At 45.8% G+C, this 15,529-nt stretch overlaps 1 protein-coding gene across 3 annotated transcripts; it reads right to left on the minus strand.

The window, feature by feature from the left end:
* Positions 1–651: 651 nt before the first annotated feature.
* arhgef18a (rho/rac guanine nucleotide exchange factor (GEF) 18a) lies at positions 652–15,275 on the minus strand. 3 transcript variants are annotated; one of them, XM_080546661.1, is made up of 22 exons: positions 15,083–15,275; positions 11,741–11,814; positions 11,087–11,148; positions 10,615–10,745; positions 10,435–10,541; positions 9,763–9,903; positions 8,584–8,834; positions 7,774–7,899; positions 7,406–7,523; positions 6,723–6,977; positions 6,377–6,453; positions 5,418–5,596; positions 5,205–5,278; positions 4,893–5,084; positions 4,578–4,742; positions 4,242–4,360; positions 4,094–4,159; positions 3,916–3,963; positions 3,270–3,731; positions 2,807–3,128; positions 2,399–2,503; positions 652–2,219 (listed from the first exon to the last, which is right to left on the minus strand). In XM_080546661.1, exons 5-22 carry the CDS (start codon positions 10,523–10,525, stop codon positions 2,053–2,055), a joined length of 2,958 nt encoding a protein of 985 aa, XP_080402787.1. In that variant the 5' UTR covers positions 10,526–10,541; positions 10,615–10,745; positions 11,087–11,148; positions 11,741–11,814; positions 15,083–15,275; the 3' UTR covers positions 652–2,052. The 3 variants fall into 3 exon arrangements, with proteins under 3 accessions (XP_080402787.1, XP_080402786.1, XP_080402785.1); XM_080546660.1 differs by having other exon boundaries at positions 2,399–2,494; positions 4,052–4,159; XM_080546659.1 differs by having other exon boundaries at positions 4,052–4,159.
* Between the last annotated feature and the right edge of the window lie 254 nt (positions 15,276–15,529).

Consider the following 15,529-nt stretch of genomic DNA (forward strand, 5'->3'; position numbering starts at 1 on the left):
AGAGCAGGGCGCTGTACACGTACTACTTCTCCCAGTCAGTAAACTTAATATAATTGCATGACTTTCATAAAAACACTCCTTATCTTCTTTTTTTATTGTCCTTGAACACTGACTAGCAGAGGCCAGGGGGGGTTTTCCATCAACGTCGATAAAGGAAAATCTGGGCTTATTTTTTTTTATAAGTCTCACAAGTCTTGTGAGATTGATCAAAATAAGCCTGGATTTTCCTTTAGCGACGTTGATGGAAAACCCCCCTGGCCTATAAATGCTGTTTCTCCAGTGACTTGTCACATTCAGCGTGTCTGATGTGAGGAGGAGAGCTGAATGAGGCCCGCGCAGCGCCGGCCCTGGCGCTGTCTGAATGGGCCGTCTGTGTGGCTGAGGGAGTCACTACTGGAGCCCGCGGGGGCGTGACGCCTGTCACAACCAGCTCCAGCAGGCCGGCGCTGCACTCGGCGCTCACGTCTCTCTGATGATCAGCGAGGTGTGTGTGTGAGACTAAGGAGACCCGTCTGGGGGACCAGAATACCCAGGCTACCAACTCCCTGCTGCCTACATCACCTCAGAGGAAGTGGCCTCTCCCTAAGCTATTTTGCCTCAGTGATTTAACCAACAATTCAGCACTAATTGTATTCTAAAATATGTCATCTTCTTGAGTTGCAGTGTTTCAGGCTGGGAAGGACGGCTGATGACTATGATTTGTATGCATTTGGTACATTTTCATCTATCAATCAAACACAAACGAACAAAAGCCAACCGCAGACGTCATCTTTACATCCGTCATCCATCATCTTTTTATTCCATCCCTCGACTTGGGATCGGAAACTCAGCAGGACATTATCAGCAGGATGGCACAGTCGGACGTAACAAAACAAGTAATTCGTAGACTGTACACTGTAGTGCGTAAGAAAGTGGACTTGACGTATCACTCTTATGCATCATCCCCCATAGAAAATATCATATTTCAAATGAATCTCAAAAACATTATTTACAACCTTGGTTCCAGAACAACCTAGTCATTTACCATTACACACAGTGAGACAAGCAAACGTTGTCTTCTGACTAAACACCTATCAGACAGTGTTTCATATACATTCTCTTACACTCAAGAGGCAGCTGTCTGGTGGTAAAAAATAAACAAATATTTACCTAGCAACAAGTTATGTCGCATGTTGATAATATTGTGCCATGGACTGAAAATCAACAATCCTAGAAGTGCACAAAATGTGATTAAACCCTAGTCTCTATTCACAGTAACAGATAGTTACATACAAATAACCCACACCAAGTGTTCTCCACGTACAGTTAGTTGTATTTAGTTCTATACATTCTACCACATGAGTAACCATTATTTTGATTAAGACAGATTTCAAGCAGGTCAGTTATGCAGGTTAAAAGAGCTTCTCATGCACCCTGACATCATGTGCTTGGCACCTCAGATCAGATCTGCATGAATGTAAACAAGGTAACATACGCAGCTTCCTCACAACACCTTAGAGCGTTAATAAAAATGTTAAAAAATTACCTTTAAAATGTTTTTAAGACATGAGTGCTGAACGGTTGGAATATTTTCTCAACTTCTGAAGGCACGACAAAAGCACTCGTCAGAAAAGGTCTTTGGCAACTCAGGAACTCAAGAAGTAGAGGAATTTTAAAAAGCATATTCAATCAGAACTAAAAAGGATATTTTCTGTACATTTTCGGACAAAATAATAAAACGTTTAGTTTTTTTTGTTTGCGCTTCAGAGGGATGTCACGTAAAATACTGCTTAGTGCACGACAATAAATGTACACCGTGCAAAATCATCACCTCTCTGTAAAAAGCTAATGAGTGTAAGTCACCATTAACCGTTATTTCTTCAACTACCGTTGGAGGTGCACACTCAATGGAATCCAACACGTCAACTGGCTTTCCTCTTGGTACCAACGCATCAATCTGTTAAGTGTATCATAAGTGTGGCTTGACATCTTCATAGCATTACTCACTTACATCTCTTCCACCTGAAGTCGCTCTGCGTTGACAGTGGGGAGGACCTCCTCAGTTCACCGTCTCTACAGGAAGATGACGCGCTCTGAGTTGGGTTTGCCTATGTCTTTGGGGAAAGGAGGTGGAGGAGGGGGAGGAGGGTCAGGTGGGAGTGCCTGGCTGTTCCTCTTGTGTGTGCTGAAGGACTGAGAGGGCTTGACGTTGGACAAGGGCTCTGGAGGGTTAAAACGATCTGCAGAGGCCGACAAGAAATAAATAGGGTTACTACATTGTGTACTGTCATGTAGGCTTGTCGAGCACAATACATCTGTTTACAGAAAACATGTTCACGAAATGCGTTTTGTATTTAATGTGTATTAAGGTAGATAGTGGTTTAGGTGAGACTGGAGGAAGAGGAGGTACAGGTCATACCTGGATGGAGCATTCGGTGAGGGCTCATATTCCTCTTGGCTCGGAGGCTGCCTCCTTCCTGACCAGAGACTCTGATGGGCAACATCTGACTCATGTCTATAGATGCTGATGGAGGAGGGACAAAGACTGTCAGAATCAGGGTAAAAGTCCACAGAATAGAAAACATTTAACATATCCATCAGTCATGACCCTAACCCAGGAAAAAGTCATCTCTGCTCGGGCCGGGGGCCATTGGCATGCTTTTCTCAATGATTGTGTTTATGATGGAAACCCCATAATAATTTCACTGTTACCCTTAATAAAATGAATTTGAGAATTTGAATGTATCCTTTCTAGCTTAGCACTATGAGGCTAGGAGGGCAGCGTGCTACACCACACAGTGACAGACCCCAGTGGTTCAGCTCTGACCTGCGCTCTGTGTGCGTTGGTGGTGACCCTTGACCTTGCTGCTCTTCTCCTTGCCCTTGCTGAGGGCGGCCAGCTTGGTGGGGATCTGCTGGTGGACCACCCCGGGCTTGTGGGCCTGGTTGGTGGCGCTGATCAGGTGGAGAGGGACTTCTGCTTTGACCGGCGAGGGGCTGATGCTCTCCCTGCGCGGGGGCACCTCGGGGGGCACCTCCAGGATGCTGCTGGTGGCCGTGGGGAGGCTGGGCCGGGTGTAGGGTTTGGGGCCCAGAATAAGGTCACCTCGACTGTAGTCCGCTCTGAAGGAGGCGTAGTGGGGTAAGGGCTGAGGAATGATAATGACATGACACGGGTGACTCACGAGGTGTTTACAAGTATGCGGGTAAAAGACTGCTGGCAAAGTACATTGGTTAATCAAGGTAATGTTCCACAAAATACATAAAAAAAAAAAAAAAGAAAACCCCACCTGAGCCTCAAAGTTGAAGTGGCCTGGGTTGGAGAAGGTCTTGTGCTTCTTTAACTTCTTCTGAGCGTCCAGACGTTCCTTCTCCCTCTCCACCGCCTGCGTGGACTCCCGGAGTCTCTCCAGGTCCTGCTGGTAGGTCTCCCTCTGCGTCTCCAGGTCCCGCCTCTCCCCCGACAGCCTCTCCTCCAGCCTGCTGCACTCCTGCTCCCTCAGGCGCAGCTGGGCCTCCATGGCCTCCTCCTGCAGACGGTGGCGCTCCCGCTCCCTCTCCCAGCGCGTCTGCTCCTGGCGGTGCTGCGTCTGCAGCTTGTGGAAGCTGGCCAGCTCCTCCCTCTGCAGCGCCAGCGTCCGCTGCTTCTCCTGCTCCTGCAGCACGCTGCCGCGCTGGCGGGCGGGACGCTCGCGCTCCGACAGAGAGGCGCGCTGGAGCTCGATGTGGCTGTCCTGCTGGGAGATGATGGCCTACGGGAAGGGAGAAGGGACAGACTTAGGATGTATCTAATAGTACAATATGAAAATATAATAAGACGAACCAAGCTCCATGAATTATTTTAACAGTTTGTGAGTATGCAGTAATCTGTTATTAATAATAATAATAATACATAATATTATTATTATTATTATTACTACGGTGAAGTGTTTTTACCTGCAGGCTGTAGAGAAACTGGGATAGCATCTGCACGCTGTCAAAGAACTTGAAAGAGACAGGAAAATACATGTAAGTGCGGGTAAATACAAACATAATGTACGCACATATCAAGATCACATGTAGGAAAAGGTACCTCAGCCTCGGGGAAGGGGTTTGAGCATGTAGGAAGAGGTACCTCAGCCTCGGGGAAGGGGTTTGAGCAGGTGGAATTCCGGTATGACGTTGGCGCCTCATCGTCAGCCTGGCAACAGAACAACAAACCAAAAAGATCAGCGCTCCATTACTCATTTCACCTGCTGGGCAAACGTTCATAAGTCACTCACCGACAGTTCCAGGCTCTCAGGGAGGTCGAGGTCCTGTAGCTGGGGGTCAGAGGTCACACCCTGACCTCTCTCCATGGGGCTGCCCTCGGCACTGGCCGGCCTCTCGGCAACAACGTCATCTGGAGACACACACACACACACACGCATCACAACTCACCCATCACGCCTCCGTGCATTGCAATCATTCCTCATCATTCCATTCCATGCATTCCGACGTTCCTCATTCCATTCCAACGAGCCCATCCTCCGATTTCTACCAGTAGCCTCCCCTGCTGTCATTTGACCAGATCATTTAAAAAGACATCAATGAGTAATGGGTATGAATGGTAGACGTACCTTTGACAGGGGTGGTGGTGGTGCTTCTGATGTCGTAGCCCCCAAAGGTCTCCGCCCTCCTAACCAGCCCCCCTAGTTCCCCCAGCCCGCCTAGCCCCTCGGTCTCCTCTGTAGGGGGGGACACGTTCCGGACGACAGACAGCAGCATGTTCTGAAGATTCTCCACTAAGAAGAGAAGGGAAAAAAAACACGATTGAAGTGCTTCAATTCATCCTCAATTGGGTTATGATGGTGGAACAATTGGCATCGGCAGGGCAGTGTAGTCGATGGGGTACCAAGTGCTCTTCTTCCCTCTGTTTCGTGGTGTAGTCTTACCCTCGGTGATGGCCCCCTTCAGCAGTGTCTCCCCCTGCTGGAGGTCGGAGGTGTCTCCTCTCAGCAGCAGGCGGGAGTGAGAGGCCACGTCCTCCATACCGCGTCCCGTCACCTCCTCGCTGATGTCAGCAAAGATCTGCAGCTTCTCTGTCAGGCTCTGCGCTATCTGGGCGTCCCTCATGTCCAGACGCTCTATTCATACAAACCCCCCCCCCCCGCGAAATGTTTGTTATGTAATGTTAAGTACTTAACGAAGGTGGCTTTCCATCCCTCATTAGAGAGTTGACTCGTCTGTTGGAGCATGTCTCTTACCTTGGAAGTTTCTAAGCCTGGCTGCCCTGGCCTCTTCCTGTTCACTGTACAGCTCCTCCTCCCCAGCCGGACAACTGGAACACAGAGTCGGATCAAAGTCACATTAGGCCCTAACAAGAGTCCTGAAGTTAGGCTCATGAGTTAAGGGTAGATCTGAGCTAGAGAAATCAGAGTCTGTTGAGAGTAACACTTGGGGAGTGTAAGAGACTCTACCTGTCCACGGCCTCTCTGATGTGGGTCATCCAGGTGTCCCTCTCCTCCCTGGAGCTGGTGTGGACCTCGTACATCTCAGGCTGGCTGGAGGAGGTGCAGATGAGGAACATGGCCTTGTCCTCGTGGGCCACCTCTCTGACGATCAGCCTCTGGAGGGAGATGACTGACGGCTTGTTGTCCTGGAGGAGCGGGGCGCACGGGATGTCAGTAGACTTAACAACAGGGACGGGATGTCAGTAGACTTAACAACAGGGACGGGATGTCAGTAGACTTAACAACAGGGACGGGATGTCAGTAGACTTAACAACAGGGACGGGATGTCAGTAGACTTAACAACAGGGAAGGGATGTCAGTAGACTTAACAACAGGGAAGGGATGTCAGTAGACTTAACAACAGGGAAGGGATGTCAGTAGACTTAACAACAGGGACGGGATGTCAGTAGACTTAACAACAGGGACGGGATGTCAGTATATTTAACAAGAAGCTGCAGTACACAGTGCCTTGCGTAAGGAATGGGACAGTGAAGCATTTTTCTTTTGGCTATACACTCCAAAGGTGTGGATTTGAAATCAAACCATTACAAACAATTGTGAAGTTAAAGTAGAGATTCTCAGCTTTTAATTGATTGTATTTGTCTACATATTGGTTTCGGCATTCAAAAATCACACCACTTTTTATGCATAGTCCTATTTCAGGGTACCCAAAAGTAATCGGACAATTGGCTTGACGGACATTTCTGGTAAATCAGGTGTGTTCCGTCACATCGTTTGTGCAGGCATCATTTGTCATTTCTGAATGATGAAACCAATATGTACAGAAATACCATCAAACAGCAGAGTAGGGAGTCTCTACTTTAACCTCACAGTAATGGTATAGAGTAAAGAAAAACAATAATGCTTCACTGTAGGACAGTTTATAGAGTGCTCAAAAGCACATATTCATGTTTTGGGAAGCTTACCACAACAGCAAATATTAGCTTCTGATCCTTTTCCTGTAAGAGCAACAGGACATCGGACAGCAGCACCGCATGGATATCTAAAGCCAAGGGACACCATAGGTCACATCACCACAGATCATACCAGCAGTACTTGACATGGACGACAGATTGAGAGACAGACTTGTAATTGACCCGAGGTGGTGATGGCCTGTGTTTAAGGGACACTAGTCCTGGCCTAAATCACACTTTCAATGTCAAATCTCTATTGAAGATGCTTTTTTAGTCTAGGATTAGGCCTAAGTGTTTATGCATCTACGCTCGGTCGTCGACCGTAACCGACTGTTCAGTGATTGGTCCGAGCGGTCACCTTTCAGCCGCCCGGAGACGGCCCTCCAGGTGACCGTGCCCTCGTGGAGCAGCGCCCTGTAACCCTGGGCGACGTCCTCCCTGCGGAACACCCGGCCGTCCTTCAGCTTGCCCTGGGACTTGGGCTCCAGCCTGACGCCGATGTCCCGGAGGCGCGCCGCCTTCTCGTACTCGTCGACATGGCCGTCCACCTGGCCGATGGTGTCCTTGATGAGGCTCAGGGCCTGGACCAGAGACTCGTGCTCCTCCGTGTCCGCTGGCAGGACGACAGGAAGACGTTAACCAGTCACACGGGTGGAACATCTCCTTTCACTCTCTTTCATCAGTCACTTTCTTTCATTTCATGGTCATCTCATTTCACCCTCTTTCGTTAAATTCAATGAACTAATGTTAATTATAAAAAATCATATTATAGTGTATTTATTTACAGTTATTTTCTCTCTTTTCATAGTAAACAGCCAGTCACATAATACAATTCATTTAACAGGATGATAGTCTTGGGTATGGTATCAATTATAAATTGGTGATGTGACCACCTAACCCTGTGTGGTATTTTACATGTGTTTAAACGTGGCTGGCTTTGTTTTTATCCTGTCCTATCGTTCTTTCTCTTTTCAATGATCCTTTGGGTTCCACCGCTTCTTTGGTAGTAGTAACATGTTTGGTGAATACTTGGCGGTTTACCTTCAGTGTTCTGAAGGATGCGTTCCACCAGGACAGGGTATTTTGTGATTCGCTGAGTCACCAACAGAATGCACTCTGGGACTCCTAGCCGTCGTACGATTGGCAACTGACCAATTTTCTGGAGGAAATGAAGAAGGAACAATGAAGGAAGTAACCACATCTTGTCATCACTAAACAAACATCTATATTGCCAATGACCCCGGGTCATAACATGACCTTACTGATGATAGATGATTCACTTACTTAGACAACATTTTTTTTGTTGTAAGTCGCTTTGGATAAAGGCATCTGCTAAATGCCAAAAATGTAAACGTATTTCACACGAGGAATGGAATAAATGTGTTAACGTTACGTGACACATTCCTTACCCTTATCAAGTTCTGGAACTTTTTGTTGGTCTGTAGTTGTTCCTTGTAGAGGCTGACAGCGTCACTATGGTGACTGCAGAAAATACCGTAGCTGTCCCTCATCCTGTTCCCCAGCTCTCCTGAAAACTATATGTTATAAAACAAACATTACACTATGATCACTTCAACAAGTCCTATAACATAAGTTTCAGGTTCACAATGGTACCTTATGTTCTTGAAGGTTACCAAAACCCTTCAACTAGAAACAGATAACATTCCTATCTGATTACCGTACAGGGCTTGACATTAACCTTTTGGCCACTTGTCCGTCTGACAAGTAGGACAGATTTGAAAAAATGGGCTGATATTATAATGATTCGGTCACAATTCCAACATTCACGGATCGAAAATAATTCCAACATTTGTGGACATCCATAAAATATGAATCGAGTAGGGTTATTAGATTAAGATTCTATCCGTAGAATATCTCGTCAGTGACATAGCGCCATTCCTGCTAGGGAGGAGGAGAGCACACCCAGCTATCGTCAACAACAGTACGTCCCAGTCATTCCTACCATTCCTGAGATCACCTGTGGGTTAAACATTCGGCATGACGTCCGCTTAGTGGCGTAGCACCCTAATATCATCTCATCGCGAGGTTCCTGGTTCGATTCCGACTCTCGACATATCTCGCACGTCATCCCTCTCCCATCTCTCACCTATCCTGTCAATCTCTTCTGTCTCTATCCCAATAAAGCAGAAATGCCCTAAAAACAAAACAACAACAAAACCATTCAGCATGGAGAGAGATGGGAGAGATGTGTTCCATACCTGTGCTATGAGGATGTCCCCCAGGCGTGTGACGCGGTAGTTCCTGTGGTTCTCTGGCTCCACGGATTGGGCCTGGCGGTGTTTGAGCTGATGGAGGAAGTGCTGGTGGAGGAGGAGCAGGCTGTCCACCTGGGGGAAGAGTCGGTCTAGTCGGACCTCGTCCATCTGCAGGGACTCCCTCAGCTCGTGCATGTACACGTGGAGCATCAGCTTCAGGGTCCGCACGTGGTGCAGCTCTGTCTGCATCAGCTCTGAGAACACATCATCATCATCATCATCATCATCATCGTCGTTACATTATAAAGGCAGTCAGCATCATCACCATTGTTACGTTATAGAGGCAGTCATCATCATCAACACATAATAGAGGCAGACATCATCAACCTCTTCATCATCAGCATCAACGCATTAGAGGTAGTCATCATCCTCATCATCATCATCATCAACCTCTTCATCATCAGCATCAACACATTAGAGGTAGTCATCATCATCATCATCATCAACTTCATCACATTATAGAGGCAGTCATCATCAACCTCTTCATCATCATCATCATCATCATCATCATCATCATAATGACTTTCGAGAAAAGTAATACATCAACGTCAACATAATCTATGTAGGATCCCTGATCATACAGCGGTTTGATCAGAACAAGCGTTGAGATTGGCCAGGAGGCGTTTGAAGCTGTTCTTTATTCCCGGATACAACAGGTATGACGTGTTTTTCCTGTTTACCGAACATTGCAGTAATATCCCTGCGAGAACACTTGAATTATTAATATTTGTTCACACGTTACCTTAACAACAGTGGTTGTGGGGTGAACAGTGGAGAACTATACTTTTCTGAGTGCAGGGCAGAACCTACCACAACCTGTCCCGCAATATATACCTACAGCATTGATTTCTTGATACAACTCACGGTTTTTATAACCGCTGTGTAAAAGCAGTAAGGCACTTGAGTCCGTGCTTTATCGGGAATTAAATCAAAGCTGACGGGTTGCCAAAAACTGAACCGCTCCCCTCATCTGTGACCTTTGTTCACGATAAAGCACAGCCTCTCTTGCCTTATTGCTTAAGAAAAGCATTCATCCAGTTGAAGCGGCAGTAACTGGCTTTCAACGGGCTTGCTCGGTGACAAACAGTCAAAACGAATGGACATTAAACACACACGACTTACCGTAGATCACATCTTGTCTCTTGACGGCCTCTTTCTGGAGGGTTTTTAAGTACTGCTGGTCCACAGCCACGCTCCAGGACTCGGCCTCCAGGTCCTGGGCGTCAGATTCCAGCTCACCTCGTAAGAAAGAATAATGGGCATCTATAGAGGACGCAAGCAACCAGTTAGTACACAACATACACCAGCGGGTTATTCCATCAACGTCGTTAAACTAAAATCCCGGTATATTTTTTATAAATCTCACAAGACTTCCAGGCTTAATTTGACAACAAATTTTATTTCAATTTAATTTATCAAAAATAAACCCAGATTTTCCTTTAGCGAAATTGATGGAACACCCCCCAGAGCTACAGCTGCTTTCTACAATATGGCTTCTTGTGAGGGCTTCTGATAAGGCCATACTCGCATACTGTACAAAAACACCACAACTCGCAGAATGTGTTATTGTATCTTACAAAAGGGCAAGTAAACTTCCCTACAAAGCCGTATGCACGGCCAGCGACGTACTGTAGGAGCTATATCAACACATCACAGCCAGAGCTAGACATACTGTATAACCAAGGTCCCCATTCAAGGCAGAGTTGGTAATGACAGTGGAGCAGTGGACCTTTCAACAAGTCCTCATCCCCTTGATCACCACCGAGCAAACAGCGAGCGGACTATCCGACTGACCTTCTAGGATGACGGACTCAACCGTGGACGGGGCCAAGGACACAGAGTCCTCTGGGAAGAGCCTGGATCTGAGGGAATCGACTTCATCCATCTGCACAGGACGGGATCTGAGGGAGAAGGGGGACGGTTAGCACATGCACAGACACGCACACAGACACACACACACACACACACACACACTTAGGCTGCTGTTGTGAGTGGAGGAGGTAGCAGGCTGGGAGCTGTGTCCTGTTGGGGTGATGGTCGTGCCTGGACTGAGGGGGCAGCTGAGGAGGTCATGGGTCGCTGAGGGACTGAGTCAGTCCCCAGGGCTGGGGAGAAGAAGGAGAGCAAACGATAAGGCCTAATTCACATAGGGAGGAGTGGAAACCAAATAAAAGTGAAACAAGTTTGACAGGAAGGCGCCATACTAAGAAATTGAGCCAGACTAAATCTAAACTGACAGTCTAGTGTCATGTGAGGACAGTGTCCTGATAGTTCAGGCGATTGATTGTGATCTTGATTGTGATTGGTTGAGGTAGTGAGGTAGTGTCTTGGGAAGTGTGTCAGTGGTCTGAAAGGTTGACTGATGTTAGATAAGACACAAGGGGTTAAGAGACGGGGACTGGAAAGTGACAGTTGGACGGGACACAGGCACTGTAGATGAACCTACCTGGGCTGTTCTTGTCTAATGTACACTATATTCCTCTTGCTGACTCCAAACAGGAAAACAATCTGCATAAAAAAAACACAAATAGGGAAGAGAGTGTATTTTATTGTGTTGATTCCTGACAAAGGCTTTTGGTACACTAAGACATACTGTTACGTGGACCTTTGGAAAAGGCGAACTGGTTTGAACTGGTTTGGCAGACAGAACAGCTGATCTCAGGTCAGACCAGCTCAGAGACAAGACACATGACAGAAAATGAAAAACAAACAGGACAAGGAACATGTAACGTAACACTGTAATAGAACATACTTTCCATGCTACGATCAACTGGAACTAGCTGCTGCTATATGGAGCCTACTACAGCGACTTATCTAAGGTGTAAGGTGTAAACTCATGTACCTCACATATAGCTTTGCCATCCTACACTGTGTGTACCTTAGAACATTAACGAGTTGCATGACACTTCTTATCTGAGAGATATATATCTATCTCCTGAGTTTGTCCACTGAGCTCTCAGCTCGTATCAGTGTTGGGTGGGGGATGCAGCTGGAGAGTGACAGCTCATCTCGAAGCAGGCTTTGAATTGACGTATGGAATTATTCCTCAATGAACCTTTAAGAGAACATCTCCAGACGCAACCATGAGTATAAGACTTACCCTTAATGTTTTATCGTATTCCACTCTGTGTAGACACTTCCTCAAGGCACTAGAAAAGGCGCTTCCTCAAGGCACTAGAGAACAAACAAGGACACAGAAAACAAAGACTGTTTGATTAGTAATTTAAAAAATACAGATAAGTAGAAAAGTAGTCCAAAAACAACTGACGTTCTGCCGAACCAGTTTGAACCAGTATTAGAAAAGCCTATTGACAGCAATACTGGCTAAAACAAGCAAGACTGTGTTCCAGATAAAAGCACAGTAACACACGCTGTGTGTGTGTGTGTGTGTGTGTGGGCGTGTGTGCGCGTGTGCATGTTGATGCGACAGGCCTTTGAAGGTCAATGGGACTGACCCACTGTTGTGTAAAGAGGCGTTCACCTGAATCAGTAACTAAACAGCAGCCCCTGTCTAAGGCAGAAACACGACAACAAAATCACCCAAAATCAACTTCAACACACACAGTGCCAGTAGGAGAGGGTGAACAAACAGTACTCCATCAAATTCAGTTGTCAATTTGTCAAATGATATACAGTAAACAGTAAGGTTAAAGGGGTTGGTACGTCTGTAACATAAGATTATCCAAAAGAAAAGCACTTGTTGAACGACGACACACCCTAAACACACACACACACCGTTCTGCTTGATGGCTGAAGCTGGGTGCCGCTGACGAACAGTTCACACGCTTGTCAGCCTCATATGAGCTTCAGGCTCACCTGCTCAGTACACAAAGCTACTTCCTGCTGTACAAGGAAAACAACCACTATGACATGCTCTCTCTCATTTGGGGGGCGGCGGCGGTGGTAGCCTAGAGTTTAGAGAGGCCGCTAGCAATCGGAAGGTCGCTGGTTCGATCCCCGCCTCAGGAGGGAGCTGCATGTGAGCTGGTGACTGGAGGGTTGCTGGCATCATATCTAAGGTGCCTAGCACTGCCGTTGTGCCCTTGAGTAAGGCATTTAACCCCTAATTGCTCCATGGGACTGACCCTGTGCCTAGAGAAAAAATACATTTCGTTGTACTCTGTGCAATGACAAAAGGTTGAAACTAATCTAATCTAATTTGCAGTACATACGTACGTTAGACCTAGTTTCCATTTCCTGTCTGCAAAGAAATGCACACAGGGACACACGGGGACTTTCACTGTTTAGAAAGTAAAACATTACATCTAGACTATGCACAATAAGCACACCGTGCATCAGTAAACCGCATACCGTACATCGTGAACAGTTTGGCCTGATAATAGGCCTACATTTATTTGGGGAGAGAAATTACAGGTCACAGCCTCATTAAGATGTTATTTAGCCATTTTGTCTGTCTGAGTGACAGCCACACCCCTACTGAGTCACACACACACACACACACACACACACACACACACACAAATGTGAGGGGGAGACACAAGCGTGAAATACAGGTCAGTCTCTGTACTAGTCAAAACAAGACAAGCAAGTCTGCCAAGTATCCCTTTGAGTATAGAACTATGGCTGTGTTTCTGAAAAACAGTTTCACTACTTCATACATGTAGCCTAGCAGTCATCAAAGGATGAACTGAACTGCCTAACTAACAGGTGAAAACGTTCAGAAAGCATCTGTCAACATGTCATGTGCTCGAACGAGCAGTAGGCCTAACTGGTTTTCATAGTCTTCTCTGTAGGACTTGGGAACCTGTGGTTAATTAATTTGTCACTACGATTAACTACATAGCAGCAATGAATGATCAATCCCAAACAGTTTTCTTCTATTTCACGTCTCATTCCAGAGAGGAAGTACATTTTTTAACATGCTGTTTCCATATTGTCAGACCAGGAGCCCTGACAAGCAGTTTACTTATTAACAAAAACTAACTCCCCTATGTGTGTGTGTACGTGTGTGCGAATCCTCATTGTGAGAGACTCACTGTGTGTGTGTGTGTGTGTGTGTGTGTGTGTGTGTGTGTGTGCGTGTGTGCAATGCAGTGAGAGCCCAAGCCTAGCTAGGCCTAATTGTAATCATGTGACCTCCCATCAGGGTGCTCGAACTGGGCCCAGGGACAGACCGAAAAATGCTGCCTCTTTCATTTAATGGCTGGCCTGCCTGCAGGCCTTTCCCCTACTTTTGGAACCAAGTTCACCCACATTTGAAGTAACTAAAATACATCAAGCAAATAGTGACACCAGCATCCACCTGATGTACCACTGTATTGTGAATGACATTTAGACAACAACACATGACATGGGACGCTGTCATCTGAGAGGCGATACTGAAACCTGGTGAGCTTAGAATGATAAGGTTCTATCTCCGTTTAGGGCAGTTCAGAGATATTGAGCGTCAAAGTTGTTACATTCCATTATGTTTTGTGAGATGGAACCTTTGTATTTTATTAATTACTAACTAAAAAATGTAAACATTTAAAAAAAAATAACACCACACAGGCATTAATAAACATCCAATGGATCAGAGTATGTAAAAAACTCAATTTTGGCAAAAATGGAGATAGAACCTTATAATTCTAACGTCACGACCTGTCAGCTCTTTTCTTTTATCAGGGACCATGTGAGTGAGAGGCCATTCTCCATGGGAGTCAGTGGGAATGCGTGGAATGCCGAGGTGAGCTGAGAGAGTGCCCGCTGACCTGGATTCTTACCTGGAACAATCCAGAACGGTGTCTAATGTGATCAACATAATAGGAAGGCAGGCTTGGTTTCACCAGGGTCACAACCACTATCCGCTACTAAACTAAACAGCTGTAGATCTCCTCCACTATGATCAGCAATGACAGAAGTTGAAGTGGTGAGAAAGGTGGAGAGGTGGCAGGTGCTTTTTTTAAATTAATTTTTTTAAATTTATGGTTTGATGCAGAGCTGCCAAATCTCACTCCAAACTTTTGGTGAAACTTGGCAGCCCTGGTTTGATGCCTGTTAAACATAAATAAACCGCATATCGACTAACAAAGTCCAGTACAACCCAGTACCACCTAATAGACAACATTGTACGTCTTCCTCTTAGCACATTTTTTTTTAGTCAATAGTCGAAATGCATTTAAGCCTAAATCTCGGCTTGAATCAATAGAAACGTTTAAAACTTGTTGGACAAGGAACACCCACCCTACCGGCAAAACATTTAATTACAATTTCATTGTGGCCATTTCGGGTGTTAAACGATCCATCCAGCAAAAACTGCTTTCTCAAATCAGAATCAAACTCCTTTGTGTCACAATTGTTATTACACAAGTGCCCAAAACATTGCAAATGTGCTTTTCTGTCTGTTCAACAACAGTTGTTTCCTCTCGACTTTGTGAAAGAAATGTGATGGAATACTTTAAACCTCTGTTCTAATTACGACGAGCCATTTTCACTTACTTACCACATCATCGGAACTCAACCGCGATCGCCAGCCGGGATCAAACAGGGAAACTCTGTATCCTCTACGTAACTCCAGGGAAAGTGATCAACTTCCAACTGGATACAAGTTTACCTTTGCTGAGTGATCCTCCGAGCAGACAAGTGCATAAACAACACAACAAAAACAAGCAAGGAGATTCCGTCTTTGGACGAGCCTGTTTCCTTCCCTCTCAGAGCATTGTGGGAGTCGCTTTTCCTTCTATGTTTCAATGCTTCAACACATTCCACAAGTTAATTCCACAAGACCTGTTATTTAAAGAGACACCAATTTGCTTAGAAATAAGACTATCACACGATACAACGTTTAATATGGAGTTGAAATGTGTGGTTTACGGGAAAACAAAATCATCATTTAAAAAAAAAAATCTAATAATTAGTTACACGAATAATTAGTCAAAGTAGAAATTGG

Source organism: Nansenia antarctica (genome assembly GCF_963989245.1).
Source record: "Nansenia antarctica genome assembly, chromosome: 16".
Classification (NCBI taxonomy): domain Eukaryota; kingdom Metazoa; phylum Chordata; class Actinopteri; order Argentiniformes; family Microstomatidae; genus Nansenia; species Nansenia antarctica.

Coding starts and splice junctions, on each gene's coding strand:
- arhgef18a (XM_080546659.1), bottom strand. CDS start 10,525: ATGGATGAAGTCGATTCCCTCAGATCCAGGCTCTTCCCAGAGGACTCT. Junction 3,964..4,051: donor ACCCCTTCCCCGAGGCTGAG/GTACCTTTTCCT, acceptor GTCTCTTTCAAG/TTCTTTGACAGCGTGCAGAT. Junction 2,504..2,806: donor CCAACGCACACAGAGCGCAG/GTCAGAGCTGAA, acceptor CTCCTCCATCAG/CATCTATAGACATGAGTCAG.